Below are 17280 nucleotides of genomic sequence, written 5' to 3' on the forward strand. Positions count from 1 at the left end.
TTTCTTTTTCCAAAATGATTATCATACATTTCCCAACACTGTATTCCATCACCACTTTTTTGCCCATTCTTCCAATTTGTCTTAAGTCCTGCTTCAATTGCATTGCTTCCTCTGCACTACCTGCTCCTGCACCTGTTTCCGTATCATCTGCAAACTTTGCCACAAAGCCATCAATTCCATTATTTAAATATTTGGCAAACAATGTGAAAAGTAGCAGTCCCAATACTGAGGGACTCCACTAGTCACTGGCAGCCAACCAGAAAAGGCCCCTTTTATTCCCACTTACTGCTTCCTGCCTGTCAGCCATTCCACTACCCATGCCAGTATCTTTCCTGGAACACCAAAGGATTTTATTTTGTTAAGCAGCCTCGTGTGGCACCGTATCAAATACCTTCTGAAAAATGCAAGTAAGTGACATGTACTGCCTCTCCCGTGTCCACCCTGCTTGTTACTTCCTCAAAGAATTCCAACAGGTTTGTCAGGCAAGATTTCCCTTTACAGAAATCATGCTGAATTTGACTTAGCATTAGTCTCCTAGTACCTCAAAATCTCATCATTAATATTAGACTCCAACACTTTCCCAACCACTAACTGGCTTATAATTTCCTTTCTTTTGCCTTCCTGCCTTCGTAAAGAGTGGAGTGACATTTGCAATCTGCCGGTCCTCCAGGACCATGCCAGAATGAAGTGATTCTCGAAAGATCATGAACAATGCATCCTTTGTCATCTCAGCAACCTCTTTCAGGACTCTGGGGTGTAGGTGACTTCATCTGGTCCAGGTGACTTACCCACCTCAAGACCTTTCAGTTTGCCTAGCACTTTTTCCTTTGTAATAGCAATGGCACTCACTCCTGCTCCCTGACACTTGTGGACCTCTGGCACACTGCTAGTGTCTTCCATAGTGAAGTCAGTTGCAAAGTACCCATTAAGTTCTTCTGCTATTTCTGTGACCCCCATTACTACCTCACCAGCATCATTTTCCAGTGGTCCAATATCAACTCTCACCTCCCTCTTACTCTATATATAATTGAAAAAACTTTTGATATCCAGCTTTAAATTATTAGCTAGTTTGGCCTCGTATTTCATCTTTTCCCTTGTGGTTTTTTTAGTTGCAATTTGTTGGAGTTTAAATGCATCCCAGTCATCCCACTCACTTTTGCTACCTATATGCCCTTTCCTTGGCTTTTATGCAGTCCTTAACTTCTGCCATTTGAGAACAACTTCTTCTGTGGAGCATATCCATCCTGTGCCTTGTGAACTATTCTCAGAAACTTCGGCCACCTCTGCTCTGCCGTCATCTTCACTAGTATGCTCCTCCAATCCACCTAGGCAAGCTCCTCTCTCATGCATCTGTATTTCCCCTTATTCCATTGTGATGCAGATATTTATGAGATATGCTTCTGTCTCTCTAATTGCAGTATGAATTCAATCATATGATCACCGCCTCCTAAGGGTTCCTTTACATGAAGCTCCCTAATAAGATCTGGGTTATTAAATAACACCCAATCTAAGATGGCCTTTCCCCAAGTAGGCTCAAGCACAAACTGCTCTAACAAACCATCTTGTAGGCATTCAACAAATTCCCTCTTTTGCAATCTGACACCAACCTGATTTTCCCATCCACTCACGTTTTGAAGTCCCCCATTACAAATATGTCATTATTCTTATTGCATGCCTTTTCCAACTCCCTTTGCAAATCTTACTATTTGGAGGCCTATATATGATTCCCATAATGGTATTTTCACCCTTGCAATTTCTCAACTCACAAAGATTCAACATTCTCTGGTCCTGTGTCAACTCTTTCTAAAGATAGAATTTCATCTCTTAACCAACAGAGCCTTTGCCTTCCTGCCTGTCCTTTCGATAGAAAGTATAATCCTTTGATATTAAGCTCCCGACTGTGATCTTCTTTCAGCCAAGACTCAGTGATGCCCACGTCATACTGACCAATCTGTAATTGCGCCATGAGTTTGTTCACCTTACTCCGAATGCTACGTGCATTTAAATACAGCACTTTCAGTCCTGCTTTCTTCACCCTTTTAAATTATGCCTCTTGTACAATTTAACTCTTTACTCTGTCTGCTGATGATGGAGACAGCAGCCAGAGAACTGGAAATGAATACCAATGAATTGATGCACTTGACCTGAAACGGAGTGTGTGGGCCATGGCAGTCAAAGCTCAAACTGGGCATGGCACCTGATGATGATGACGATGACTCTGTCTGCATATGTACCCAGCCACTGGCTTGTCCTGGCATTCATGCTACACCCATCATCTACGTGTAAACCTGCTGGTTCATACTCAGCTCTATTATACTGGTTCCCATCCCCCTACAATTTTAATTTAAACCACTCCCAACAGGTCCAGCAAACCAGCCCATAAGAATGTTGGTCCCCCTCGGATTCAAGTGCAACCCGTCCTTTTTGTACAGGTCACACCTGCCCCAGAAGAGCTCCCAATTATCCAGAAATCTGAATCTTTGCCCCTGCTCAAATTCTTCAGCCACACATTTATCTGCCACCTCATTGTATTCCTATCTTCACTGTCGCATGGCACAGGCAGCAATCTTGAGATCTCTACACTTGAGGTCCTGCTCCTCAGCTTACTTCCTAACTCTCTGGATTTTTTTTTCAGGGCCTCCTCCCTTTTTCTACCTACATCATTGGTACCAATTTGTACCATGAATTCTGGCTGCTCATCCTCCAACAGGTCACTGTTGGGCCAATTGAGATGATATGAAATGGTGGGAGCAGGCCAGTGTTGGGTCAATTTTTGATGATATGAAATGGTGGGAGCAGGCCAGTGTTGGATCTGCTGTGATGACATAAAATAGTGGAGCAGGCCAGTTTTGGATCAACTGAGATGGTACAAAATGGTGGAGCAGGCCACTGTTGGATCAGCTATGATATGAAATGGTGGAGCAAGCCACTGTTGGATCAGCTATGATATGAAATGGTGGAGCAGGCCACTGTTGGATCAGCTATGATATGAAATGGTGGAGCAGGCCAGTTTTGGATCAGCTATGATATGAAATGGTGGAGCAGGCCACTGTTGGATCAGCTATGATATGAAATGGTGGAGCAGGCCACTGTTGGATCAGCTATGATATGAAATGGTGGAGCAGGCCACTGTTGGATCAGCTATGATATGAAATGGTGGAGCAGGCCAATGTTGGATCAGCTATGATATGGAATGGTGGAGCTGGCCAGTTTTGGATCAGCTGAGATGATATGAAATGGTGAAGCAGGCCCAAGGGTTGCGTTGCCTCCTCCTACTCCAGACACTGTTAATTAGTGCTGCCCACCTCATGTTTCATTTCTTATCTACCTTTTCTGGCCTGTTTGTTTCTGGAATATTTACTACTTGAGCCATACAACATCTCATGAGTAGTTATACAATACCTGTAACTCACCAACCTCAATACACGCACCTCTTTGAATTTCTTCATCTTCTGTACTGATTCATCGAACACTCACTCCTTTATGCATCGTAATCCTCTTCCTCTCTCTTGCTGCCTACCCTGTTGGTTTAGATCAACGCTCCCAGTCACCTTTGCTGTTGCTGACTGTGTTTTCTGATTTCCTTCGCAGAGCCACGGCGTGAAGATGGCCCCTTCATTGGGCCTCCTTCCTGTGGTGATGGCAGAGCTACTGAATAAAGTTCAGGAAGTTTACCAGCAGTCTTTGCAATGTGAGTTATTGGATGGAACAGGCACAAAGCTGATCATGGCCCTGGCTGAGCAGTCAGTTCCCGTTCCCACAGGACCACTGAAAGTTCCAGTGATTCTAATTTCCAGTGGATTTGAGCCACATGATTACAAACATTGCATATAATGACATTGTGAATGTGATTGAGCTGTAGTACAGTACAAAATAGGCCCTTCAGCCCAGCTCTTATTGGCTGACCAAGTGTCCATCCAAACAAGTCCCATTCAACTGTGTTTGGTCCATATTTCTCTAAAGCAGGGGTTCCCAAACTACTTTTGTCTCATCTGTCCACAGAATGTTGTCCCAGAAGCATTGTAGAACATCCATGTGGTCTTTTGCAAACTTGAGATGTGCAGCAGTGTTTGTTTTTTTGGAGAGCAGTGATTTCCTCCATGGTGTCCTTCCATTAAGATCATTCTGGTGCAGTGTTTTTCTTATAATGGACACATGAACAGAGTCTTTAGCAAGTTCTGGAGATATCTGCAGGCCTTTTGCTGTTGCCCTTGCGTTCTTTTTCATCTCCTTCAGTATTGCGTGTTGTGCTCTTGGTGTGATCTTTGTCAGACCCCTACAATAATGGAGGAGTCCATGGACCCCAGATTTGGAACCCCTGCTCTAAACGCTGAGTGCAGTGTTGTTAGTGGTCTCACATACAACTCGTGCATGGAGCAATACAGGCCCTTCAGCCCACAATGTTGTGCTGGCCCTTTAATCTGCTCCAAGATTAACCTAATCCTACCCTCACATGTAGCCTTCTGTCATTTTTCTATCATTCGTGTGGCTACCTAAGAATCTATTAAATGTCTCTAATGTATCTGCCTCAATTTCCACCTCTGGCAGCACATTCCACGTACCCAGCCACTCTCTGTATTTTAAAAAAAAACATTTGCCAGGTGACATCCCAACTCCTGCACTCAATGCTCTGAATAAAGTAGGCCAGAATTCCAAACACCACCACCTCCACCTGTCTACCTATGTTGCCACTTTTGAGGAAGAATGTACAGTGGTACTAGAGAGTTCATGAATGCTGTATACTTTTCTCTATTTCTGCATAAATATGACCTAAAATGTGATCAGATCTTCACATAAGTCCTAAAACTAGATAAAGAGAACCCAATTAAATAAATAACACAAAAAAAATTATACTTGTTCATTTATTTATTGAGAGAAATGATGCAATATTACATGTACTTGTTGGAAAAAGTATGTGAACCTTTGCTTTCATTAACTGGTGTGACCCTGTTGTACAGCAATTACTTCAGCCAAATGTTTCCAGTAATTGTTGATAAAGTCTGCAGATAGGCTTGGAGAAATTTTACACCATTCCTCCTTACAGATCTGCTTGAACATTGGGATGTTGGTTAACTTCCTAACACCAACTGCTTGCTTCAGGTCTTTCCACAACATTTCTATAGGATTAAAGTCAGGACTTTGACTCAGCCATTCCAAAATACACATTTTCTTCTTTTTAAACCATTCTGTTGTCGATTTACTCTTGTCTTTCGGATCATTGTCTTGTTGCATTATCCAACTTCTATTAAGCTTCAGGTGATGGAATACTACACTGACATCTTCCTGTAAAATGTCTTGATACAATTTTGAATTCATTGTTCCTTCAACGATTGCAAGCTGTCCAGGTCCGTAGGCAGCAAAGCGGCCCCAAACCATGATGCTCTTTCCACCATGCTTCGCAGTTGGGATGACATTTTGCTGTTGGTGTACAGTGCCCTTTTCTCTCCAACCATAGCAACGTGTATATCTGCCAAAAAGTTCGACTTCTGTCTCATCTGTCCACAGAACATTGTCCCAGAAGCATTGTAGAACATCCACGTGGTCTTTTTGCAAACTTGAGATGTGCAGCAATGTTTTTTTTTTGGAGAGCAGTGATTTCCTCCATGGTGTCCTTCCATGAACACCATTCTTGTTCAGTGTTTTCTTATAATGGACACATGAACAGAGTCTTTCTCAAGTTCTGGAGATATCTGCAGGCCTTTTACTGTTGCCTTTGGGTTCTTTTTCACCTTCAGCATGTGCTCTTGGTGTTATCTTTGTAGAATGCCCACTGTTACGGAGAGTAACAACAGTACTGAGTTTTCTTCCATTTGTAGACAATTTCTCTTACTGTGGACAGATGAACAGTCAGGGTTTTTAGAAATGCTTTTGTAGCCTTTTCCAACTTCATGCATTTCTATAATTCTTCTAAGGCCCTCTGAAAGTTGTTTTGATCAAGGCATGGTGCACATGAACAGATCTTACTCGAGAAGAATAGGCTCTATCAGTAACCTGATTTTGTGTGTCTTTTTTTTAAATAGGGTAGGGCATCTCTACAACCCACACTTCCAATCTCATCTCATTCATTGGAACACCCGACTCCAAATTGCTTTTGCAAAAGGCAATACTACAGAGGTTCTTGATCCTCCAAAATATTCCACATGGAATTTAAACTGGGTGGACTTAAGAAGAAGATTTTTGAAGAAGAAAAGCTGCCTTAAATTTAATTGGGTTTGGTTGTGTGACTATGGTAGAATGAAGATTATTTCATGCTATAGTTGTGCAGGGGAAAAATGAATTGCAGTACACATTTGACTTGGTAGTTAATATTTCAAATTGAATTGAGTGCCCTTGTCTGCTCCTAATGGGTTTGGGTTTGATGTGGGATTGGTAGTCTATGTCAAGTTGACCATTTAACATTTTGTAAAAACAGGTCAGGCAGTGTGCTTCACATCTATCTTGGAGAGAGTTCCACTTTAATGAATTTAAAAGTTGGGTAACACTCACTTCTCTCTCATAGGTATTTGTGACAAATCGGGCTGCCTGTCTTTGGACTCGCTCGATGGAAGTAGTGTTTTTGTTTGTGTATGGGTCCCATGCAGCAACTTCATATTCCAAATGTGGCCTAACAAGGGTGAGGTACAACTTCTCCTTGACTGAAGCTGAACAATGATGAAAGTTGCACCTCAAAAAATTTAGGACTCCTGTTGCATCACACACAACACGCTGGAGGAACTCAGCACCCGTGGAAACGAACGGTCAACGTTTCAGGCCGAGACCCTTCGTCTATTCCAGCGTAGATCAGTCTGGATTTTGATACCAAGATACTTGATCTGTTTTCTGTTTTGTTTCTTCAAGGGTGACACCCAGGATTTTATATGATGTTTTACCTGGTTTTCTCTTCCTGGTGACACGCATGGTTTCACATCTGGAAGGATTGAACTGCACGCCCCATTGTTGTGACCACTCACCATACTATCAAGATCTTTTTGGAGCGCATCTTCATCATCAGCTGACTTAATTGGACGGTATATCAAACAATCATCAGCAAAACGTCTGCTGGTGCTTGTGACTTTTTCATGGATGTGATTAATGTAAAGTAAAAACAAATGTGGGCCCAGCACTGTGCCCTGGGGTGTACCACTCAACACTGGACGCCATTTAGAACTTTTTCCATTCACACACACACGCTGAAGACGTTCACATACTTTTTCCAACAAATACATGTAATATTGGATCATTTTTCTCAATTAATAAATGAACAAATATAACGTTTTTCTGTTATTTAATTGGGTTCTCTTTATCTAGGTTTAGGACGCATAAAGATCTGATCACATTTTAAGTCGTATTTATGCAGAAATAGAGAAAAATATACAAACTTTCAAGCACCACTGTACTCATACACATACCTGACGTGCCGTCTCCAAGAAGATGTGCAATAATTTCTGAAAGTATTGCCAGACTGGATAATTTTAACCATAAGGAAAAGTTGAATATGTTGGAGATATTCAATTAGATACACTGGGGTTGTTCCCTTAACAAAGAGATTAAACACTAGGAAGTGTAGTTACAAAGCAATTGGAAAAGGACAAAGGAGAGCAAGGAATACTCAGAAAGTGGTGGAAGCTTGTAGGTTGCTATCTAAACTGATACTTTGCAGTTATTTTTCCGGCGAAGGGCATTACAAACATCCCAAGGAATTAGTTTAAGTTGGGAGGGAGGAACTTGTGCCTCTTGAGAGGGGTTACTTCAAACTTGGAAAATCTAAGAGAACTAAAAGCAGAGATTGTTAGGATCTGATGTTCTATATTCAAAATCATTGGAGGAAGTGGCTGCAAAGATGTTAGAACCCATCATGTTCCAGAAGGCCTCCAGCTGATTTAAAATAAAATCATGAATGTGGTATTTCTATTTAAGAACAAAGAGAGACTCAGGTTGGGAAAACTATTGACCTGTTAGTGCAAAATTGCTCTTGAGATGATGCTGGAGTTCATAATTAAGAAATTAAATACAAATTTATAAAAACTTGATGTATTCAAATCATGTACATAAAGAACAAGGCAATGACTTGTGTGAGGGTAGGACCAATCAGGGATAAAAGAGGAGACGTGGCTGGAGTGCAGGAGGGAGGGGAGGTCCTTAATGAGTACGTTGCCTCAGTATTCACTGTGAGAGGAATGTTGAATGCGAGGTCAGTGTAGAACAGGCTATCATGCTGCAACATGTCAGTGTTGAGACAGAGGATGTGCTGGAACTTTTGAAAAACATTAGGAAAGCTAAGTCCCCGGGGTTGGATAGGATATATCCCAGATTACTATGGGGAGCAAGGGAAGAGATTGTTTCACCTTTTGGCAATGATCTTTACTACCTCACCAGCCACAGGATTAATACCAGAAGATAGGAAGAGGGCAAATGTTATTCATTTATTCAAGAAAGGTGATTGGGATCATCCTGAGAATTATAGACTAGTGAGTCTTGTCAGTGATAGGCAAACTATTGGATACAGGATTTACAAGCATTTGGAGAAGCACAGTCTGATTAGGAATAATCATCTTGCTGTTGTGAGGGGCTGGTCATGCTGATGAGCCTGACTGAAATTCTTGAGGATGTGACAAAACAAATTGAAAGTACAGTGAATTTTCGCAAAGTGTTCAGTAAGGTTCCCCTTGGAAGGCTCATTCAGAAACTTAAACCTATGTGGATTCAGAAGGCAGAGAACAGTAGTTGATGGAGCATATTCTGCCTTGAGTTCAGTGACCAGTGGTGTTCTGCAGGGATCTGTCCTGAGACCCCTACTCTTTGTGTTTTTCATAAATTACTTAGATGAATTTTAATGGGGAAGTTAAGATCAAAGGAGTGGTCTGAGGCAGAGTGGTAGGGCTTTGCCTCATTAAGGTTTTGGCAAGGTAAGTGGGTAAGTGGACTTTTTTTTTCTCTTGTATGTTTTTGGAAGAATAGAGAGCATATCTGTAGGGTTAGTACTTTGCTCTGCGTGTCAGATGTGGGAATCCGAGGGGTTAGTCATCCAGAAACTGCGGATTTAGATAAGTGGGTGACTGTCAGGGGAAGGATGGGAAGAGCTCGGATAATAGAAAGCACCCCTGTGGCCATCCCCCTCAGTAATCGTTATCTCATTTTGGATGCTGTTGAGGGGGGTGACCTGACAGAGGATGACCACGGCAATCAGGTCTCTGGCACTGAGCCTGGTTCCATGGTGCAGAAGGGAGAGAAGAAAATGAGAAATACGGTAGTCATAGGAGATTCCATAGTGAGGGGTACAGACAGGCGGTTCTGTCAGCCTGAGAGAGATACCCGCATGGTGTGTTGCCTCCCAGGTGCCAGGGTACGGGATGTCTCGGATCGGGTGCAGAGTATTCTGAAGGGAGAGGGTGAACAGCCAGAAGTCTTGGTGCACGTTGGTACCAATGACATAGGTGGAAAAAGGGAGGAGGTCCTGAAGAGAGAATTCAGGGAGTTGAGTAGGAAGATGAAAAACTGGACCTCCAGGGCAGTAATCTCAGGATTGCTGCCTGTGCCACATGCTAATTAGCACAAGAATACCATGTTCAGGCATATTAATGCATGGCTGAGAGACTGGTGTAGGGGGCAGGGCTTCAGGTTCCTGGATCATTGAGGCCTCTTCTGGGGGAGGTACTGAGAGGAAGCTTAATGGTCTGAGGGTGGATAAATCTCCTGGATCTGATGGAATGCACACTTGAGTTCTGAAGGAATTAGCCGGAGAGCTTGCAGAGGCATTAACAATGATCTTTCAAGAATCGATAGATTCTGGCATTGTACCAGATGATTGGAAAATTGCAAATGTTACTCTGCTATTTAAGAAGAGTGGGAGGCAGCAGAAAAGAAACTGTAGACCTTTTAGCCTGACATCAGTGGTTGGGAAGTTGTTGGAATCGATCGTTAGGGATGAGATTATGGAATACCTAGAGGCACATGACATGATAGGCCAAAGCCAGCCTGGTTTCTTGAAAGGAAAATCCTGCTTGACTAACCTACTTCAATTTATTGAGGAAATTACATGCAGGGTAGACAAAGGAGATGCAGTAGATGTGGTATACTTGGATTTTCAGAAGGCCTTTGACAAGGTGCCGCACATGAAGCCGTTTTTAGCAAGCTAAGAGCCCATGGAATTACAGGGGTGTTACTAACATGGATGGAGCATTGGTTGATTGGCAGAAAACAGAGAATGGGAATAAAGGGATCCTATTCTGGCTGGCTGCCGGTTACTAGTGGAGTTCCACAGGGGTCAGTGTTGGGACTGCTGCTCTTTGCGATGTATGTCAATGATTTGGACTATGGGGATTAGTGGATTTGTGGCTAAGTTTGTTGATGATACAAAGGTAGGCTGAGGAGCAAGTAGTGTTGAGGAAACAGAGAGCCTGCAGAGAGACTTAATTGGTTTAGGGGAATGGGCAAAGAAATGGCAAATGAAATACAATGTTGGGAAGTGTATGGTCATGCACTTTGGTGGAAGAAATAAATGGGCAGAGTATTATTTAGATGGGGAGAGAATTCAAAATGCAGAGATGTAAAGGGACTTGGGAGTCCTTGTGCAGGATACGCTAAAGGTTAACCTCCAGGTTGAGTCAGTGGTGAAGAAGACAAATGCAATGTTGGCATTCATTTCTAGAAGTATAGAATATAAGAGCAGGGATTTGATGTTGAGGCTCTATAAGGTACTTGTGAGGCCACACTTGAAGTATTGTATTTACTGTACTGACATTGGAGAAGGTTCAAGAAGATTCAAGAGAATGATTCCAGCAAAGAAAGGGTTACCATATGAGGAACGTCTGGCAGCTCTTGGGCTGTATTCCCTGGAGTTCAGGACAATGAGGGGGGATCTCATAGAAACATTCCAAATGTTAAAAGGCCTGAACAGATTAGATATGGCAAAGTTAATTCTCATGATAGGTGAGTCCAGGGCAAGAGGGCATGACTTCAGGATTGAAGGACGTCCATTTAGAACAGGGATGCGGAGAAATTACTTTAGTCAGAGAGTGGTAAATCTGTGGAATTTGTTGCCACGAGCGGCTGTGGAGGCTAAGTCATTGGACGCATTTAAGGTAGAGATAGATAAGTTCTTGATTAGCCAGGGCTTCAAATGGTATGGGGAGAAGGCAGGGGAGTGGGGATGACTGGAAGAATTGGATCAGCCCATGATTGAATGGCGGAGCAGACGTGATGGTCCGAAAGGCCTACTTCTACTTCTATATCTTATGGTCTAAGTGTTTAACTTGGATTGAAGACTGGTCATCAGATAGAAGGGAGAGTGTTTGAATAAATGGGTCTTTTAAAGGCTATAAGGTTGGTTTTCCTAAGGTAGCAGTTGCCAATACCAGAATAAAGTTCTAACCTATTCAACCTTTCCCTATAAATCAGGTCCTCAATTGCCGGCAACATCCTTGTAAATTTTCTCTGTATTCTTTCATTCTTATTGATATCATTCCTGTAGGTAGGTGATCAGAACTGCACGCAATACTCCAAATTAGGCCTCAACAACATCTTGTACAACTCCAACATCCTAATTCTTGTATTCAATTTTATTTCTGAGGCCACTGTGCCAGAAGCTCTCTTTACAACTCTATCTGCCTGTAATGCCATTTTCAACAACATGATCCATAGATGCTGTCAGATCTGCTGAATATTCGCAGTATTCTGATTTTAAACCATAAGACGTAGAGGAATTAAGCCTATTTGGCCCATGAGGCTGCTAAACAAGTTAGCAGCCCATGTTATTACAGGAAAGTTAATGGCATGGTTAAAGTATTGGCTAATAGGTATGAGGCAGCAAGTGGTGTACTGCAGGGGTTGGTATTGGGACTGCTCTTTTTATGCTGTATATCAATGATTTAGATGATGGAACAGATGACTTTGTTACCAAATTTGAAGGTGATACAAAAATTGGTGGTGGGGCAGGTAGTGCTGAGGAAACCGGTGGGCTGCAGAAGAACTTAGACAGATGAGGAGAATGGGCACGAAAGTGGCAAATGAAATGCAATGTTGAAAAATGCATGGTCATGAACTTTGGTAGTAGAAATAAATGTGCAGACTATTTTCTAAGTGGGGAGAAAATCTAAAAATCTGAGATGCTAGGGGACTTGGGAGTCCTTGTGTAGAACTTGCAGGTAGAGTCAGTGGTGAGGAAGGCAAATGCAGTGTTAGCATTCATTTCAAGAGGTCTAGGATTCAAGAGCAGGGATGTGATGCTGAAGTTTTATAAGGCACTGGTGAGGACTTGCCCTGAGTATTGTGAACAGCTTTGGGCTCCTCAACTAAGAAAAGATGTGCTGGCATTGGAAAGGAAACAGTGGCTGTTCACAAGGATAATTCTAGGAATGAAAGGGTTTTCATATGAGGAATATTTGTTTGCTCTGGATCTGTACTCATTTGAACTTAGAAGGGTGAGGAGGGGATCACATTGAAGCCTTTGGAATGTTGAAAGGCCAAGACAGAGTAGATGTGGAAAAGATATTTCCCAAGGTGGGGGAATCTAGGACAAGAGGGCATAACGTCTAGATAGAGGGGTGTCCATTTAAAACAGAGATGTGGAGAAATGTCATTAGGCAGAGACTGGTGAATTTGTGGAATTTGCTACCACAAGCAGCTGTGGAGGCCAGGTCATTGGGTATATTTCAGGCAGAGCTTGATAATTTCTTGATTGGACGCGGCATCAAAGGTTACAGGGGGAAGGCCAGGAAGTGGGGTTGAGGAGAAGAAAAAGGAATCAGCCATGATCGAATGATGGAGCAGACTCTATAGGCTAAATAACCTAATTCTGCTCCTATGTCTTATGGTCTTATTATGGTTTATCTAGTCTGCTTCCCCAGTAATGTGAAACAGTTTTGAAATGAGGTGAAATTACATTGATACTCCCCACAAGACCATAAACCTTCAAAGACTGCTTTGGTCACTGATTTGCTGAAGTAATTTGATAACTTGTTGCGATGAGATTGTAAACTCCACGCCTAAAACAAAAGGGTTTTTGGTGTTACTATATTCCAGCTGAATTGTAGCACTGCCTCATGTGTTACTGGAGCTGCAGAAACACTTCAGGACAATCTCCAGGGGAGCATGCTGCTTTTATATTGCAATATTTATTCCTGCTGTTTCCAACAATGTGTACTGATGTGCCACTCCCCTCCAGTGGGAAAACATTTACTCAGCCTTGTGTGCTTTTTCTCTGTGACGAGTTCTGGGTGATTTGTCTTAATATTCATTGATGATTCTGGCCACCTACATGCACATTCAGCTGTAGCATAATCTGCCTTTTAGCACTACCCAGCCACCTCCAATCTTCATATTTGGTGCTGTCTGTATGGTGTTTGTACGTCCTGTGACTGCAAGGATTTCCCTATGGTGTGTCGTCATCATGGCTATCCCTCGAGGTCGAGGATGATGGTCTTCGTTCTGAAGAAGTGGCCTACAAGAGCGAAGACGCCTGTGTGTATTTGTTTAACGTGTACTTGATGTTGCACTTCAAGAAACACATGATACTTCACAAATCAACCAACTTATTCCAATGGCATGGAAACCACGACGATTGGAGCTGATGGATTAGTTGCAGCCTTCATCCGCCTTCACAGCCGTTGAGTTGGAAGAAACTTTGTCCGCCTGTTCCACCATTGAGGTCTTGGTTGGATTGTGCTTTGTCAGGGACGTCACCCTCGACCTTACCGCCATGGGTGACTCTACCAGGAGCACAGCTCCAGACGGCATTGCTCTCGGGATCTCAGGACCACACAAGCCTCTCCACCACGACAAGGTGACAATCCACGGAGAAGCTCATCACACCCATGGTGTGTGATATGCTCCTCTAAGCAGCCCAAATACATGCAGGGTGGTAGAGCTGAAAATGGCCCCTAATGTGTAGTTGAGGGGTAGAACCTCGAAGGAGAGTATTGAAATGGTATTAATAGGAATATCTAGATAGTGGCTGGAACAGATTCCTTGGGTTGAAAGGCTTGTTTCCATGTTGTATCTCTCAATCACACTGAGATAGGCCAACAGCGTAATTTTAAATAGGTTGCGTGGATAGATTGGAGTACCTGAGTAGTGTGCTTAGCTGCATTTGTGTTGAGACTACGTATGATTCTCAAATGTCATTGATATGTTTCCTTGCCTTGTGTTTTTCAGTGACAGATGAACTGCTTTTGATGTGAGTACATGTCTATCACCTTATGCTTCCTAAACTCTGAAGCTCTCTTGCCAGATTCTCAAATGGATTTGGATCACATTACTGTAATGTAATAGTTTATTATACAGATTGCCCATTTTTACAGTATGTTTGCCTTAGTAGCTGGGGACATAGAATATAAACATTGTGGTATTTTGCAACTGTACAAAACACTGTTTGGACCACACTTGGAGTATTGTGTACGTTTCTCGTTTCCACACTACAGAAAGGATGTGGTTGTGCTGGCGTGAGTACAGGGAGACTCACTAGGATGTCACTGCAGTTGGAGGAGTTTAGTTATTGGGGATGAGTGTTTGGACAGGGGTCATTTCCCTGGAGTGAAGGAGACTGAGGGATGACAGGATAGAGGTTATAGAATTGAAAGGGACATAGAGCCAGAATCTTTTTGCCCTTGTGGGAGGTAGCAAAAGCAGGAGGTCATGGTTTTAAAGGGGGGGGGGGGAATGAGGGAAATGGAGTTTTGAAGGAAATCTAGGGGAAAGCTAACATTTAGAACACAGTGCCAGAGAAGGTGATGGAATCTGATAATTTACTACATTTAAGAGACACTTAAACAGATACTAAAGCGTAAGACATGGACCTAATGTGGGCAAATTCAACAGGTGTTACAGAGGAAAAAGGTCAGTATGGACATGATGGGCCAAATGACTAGTTCACACCTGCATGCTCCGCACAGGGACAATATACAGTTCACACCTGCACTCTCCAAACGTGGACAATACACAGTTCATAGCTGCACACTCCAAATGTGGACAATATACAGTTGACACCTGAACCCTCTACTTCGGACAATACACAGGTTCATACCTGCACACTCCACATGGGGATTATTCGTGGGTTTGCATTCCACAAGTGGACAATGTGTTGGCTGGCATCCGCATGGGCTCATGTCTGTGTGCTGATCAAAAACCCAGAGTCACATGTTCAAATGATCTGACCAATATCTGGAACATGAGCTAGTAAGTGTGTTACTGAGATTTTAGGACGGTTGCTTTAATGAACATTATTTCATAACACACGGACCGCCTATTTTCTTGAGTTGAGAGTTGGAGTGGGGCAGATTATAGTCTGAATACTTGTCAGCTGGCACTGGTTTAATGAGAAGAAGTAGGGCATTCTGTCCTTCAAGTCTGTTCTACCATCTACGATAAATATGTTGATCATCCATCTCAAATCACAATTTCTTCCTTTCCCAACACCTACTAAAGAATCTCCTCAGATGTACTTGCAATCTCTGCTACCCTCTGGTGGAGGGGTGTACAGCTTCACCATCCGCCAAAGTGAAGGTATTTTTCCTCAGTCCTGAATCTCTCTCTCTGGAACCGAAATGTCGACTGTACCTCTTCCTAGTGATGCTGCCTGGCCTGCTGCGTTCACCAGCAACTTTTAAGTGTGTTGCTTGAAATTCCAGCATCTGCAGATTTCCTCGTGTTTGCGTTCTCCTGCATCTAGTCAGTTACATTCGATTGGATTTTGTAATTATTCTCTCATTATTTTAAACTCTGGGGAATACAAATCTGGTCCACACAGTATCTCCACATTCAGCAGATCCACCATCCCAGGCATAAAGTGAACCTTTGTTGTATTCTGCCAATGACAAATATATCGTGTAGATACGGACACTCAATCTGTGTACAGTATGCACTCAGCGGCACCCTGCATGTTTGCACTCAGATATTGTTGCTCCCAGGTTCAAATCAGATTGCTGTTTCCAGTTTAAATGCTTGCTACAGCAGTGTGTTCTTTCTGTATTCAATCTCATTTCTTCATAATTTAATACCATAAGAGTAATATATTTCAGTGAAATGCACGTCACAGTTACCAAGTTATTCTGGTACTGTTCCATACAGTCTACGTATCTCCCACCACCCCACTTCACTGCCTGGGCCTGGTACTGTTCGTATTGTCTACATATCCCCCCCCCCCACCCCGCTTCACTGCCTGGGCCTGGTACTGTTCGTATTGTCTGCATATCCGTCATCTTGACTGTTCCTCTACTGACAACCTTGTGGCTGATTTTCTGTTCGATTCTCTGGGCACACTGTAAGGGAAAAGGAGTCCTGCCAAAGGCTGGTGGGTCGTGGTATGTGAGTCGACTGCTCTTTGCTTCTTCAATCTTTTTATTAGTTTCATAATAATAAACATAACATGGTAATGATACAAAGTTATTGGGAATACATTGTTATAATTGGCATAAGTAATTATAAAGCCAGTTGGCACTTAAATAATAAAACTCCCAGTCATATAGGATACAGATGAACAATATAAAACAAAGAAAAATATCTAAAAAAAACATGAAAAAGGAAAATAAAATTATAACCCCCCCCCCCCCAAAAAAACTAATCTAAACAGAATTAATCAACTAAACTGAAAAAGAGACATGGGCTGTTATGTAACATCATTTAAAAAAAGAGAAAACCTTATTGTCGACGACTCGGTTCCTCTCAACCAATATTACAAAGAAATAAAATAAGTTTGGAAAAGGTCAAATTACGTCGTATGAAAATGTTGAATAAAGTGCCTCCAGGTCTTTTTGAATTTAATAGACAACACTTCTAATTTTTTCCAAATTTAGACACAGCATAGTTTGAGAGAACCAATGGAATGTGGCAGGAGGATTAATTCTTTCCAATTCAGCAAAATGGATCTTCTAGCCATTAAGAAATGCAATCATCCGACGAGCTGAAGAGGTTAAATGACTTGATTCTATTATTGGTAACCCAAAAATAGCAGTAATTGGGTGAGGTTGTAAGTCAATATTCAAAACAGTTGAGGTAGGGATTGCTCTTTATTCCTTCATCGCTTTAGGATTGAACACGAGAGGGAGAAAAACATTTCTGCCTATTTCCTGAATAAGGAAAATTCAGATCTTGTGTTATAATCTGCTTGGTTTTAATATAACAAACTGTTTCTGAAAGATGTTTCTCTTCCAGGCTGAAATGTGTCTTTGGACCACAGGCTCTGCAGGCATTAGAACTAGTGGATCAGCGCTCAGTAACACTTGTTGACGCTCCCAGTGGAAGGACACTGTACCAGGTTTGGCACATGGACGTCCTTGTGTTTTTATATTATGATGATGTAGAAGGAGG

The 17280-nt window shown here is 42.3% G+C and overlaps 1 protein-coding gene across 2 annotated transcripts in view; it reads left to right on the forward strand.

The window, feature by feature from the left end:
- The first annotated feature begins 378 nt into the window (after positions 1 to 378).
- zswim7 (zinc finger, SWIM-type containing 7) overlaps positions 379 to 17280 on the forward strand; it is a 33368-nt gene continuing 16466 nt past the window's right edge. For both annotated transcript variants that reach the window (XM_072243415.1, XM_072243416.1), the window contains exons 1-4: positions 379 to 407; positions 3592 to 3691; positions 14131 to 14152; positions 17125 to 17227. In XM_072243415.1, coding sequence (XP_072099516.1) covers positions 402 to 407; positions 3592 to 3691; positions 14131 to 14152; positions 17125 to 17227 — 231 coding nt within the window. In that variant the 5' untranslated portion in view covers positions 379 to 401. The remainder of the gene's footprint in view (positions 408 to 3591; positions 3692 to 14130; positions 14153 to 17124; positions 17228 to 17280) is intronic.

The sequence above is a fragment of the Mobula birostris genome, chromosome 25 (genome assembly GCF_030028105.1).
Source record: "Mobula birostris isolate sMobBir1 chromosome 25, sMobBir1.hap1, whole genome shotgun sequence".
Lineage (NCBI taxonomy): Eukaryota > Metazoa > Chordata > Chondrichthyes > Myliobatiformes > Myliobatidae > Mobula > Mobula birostris.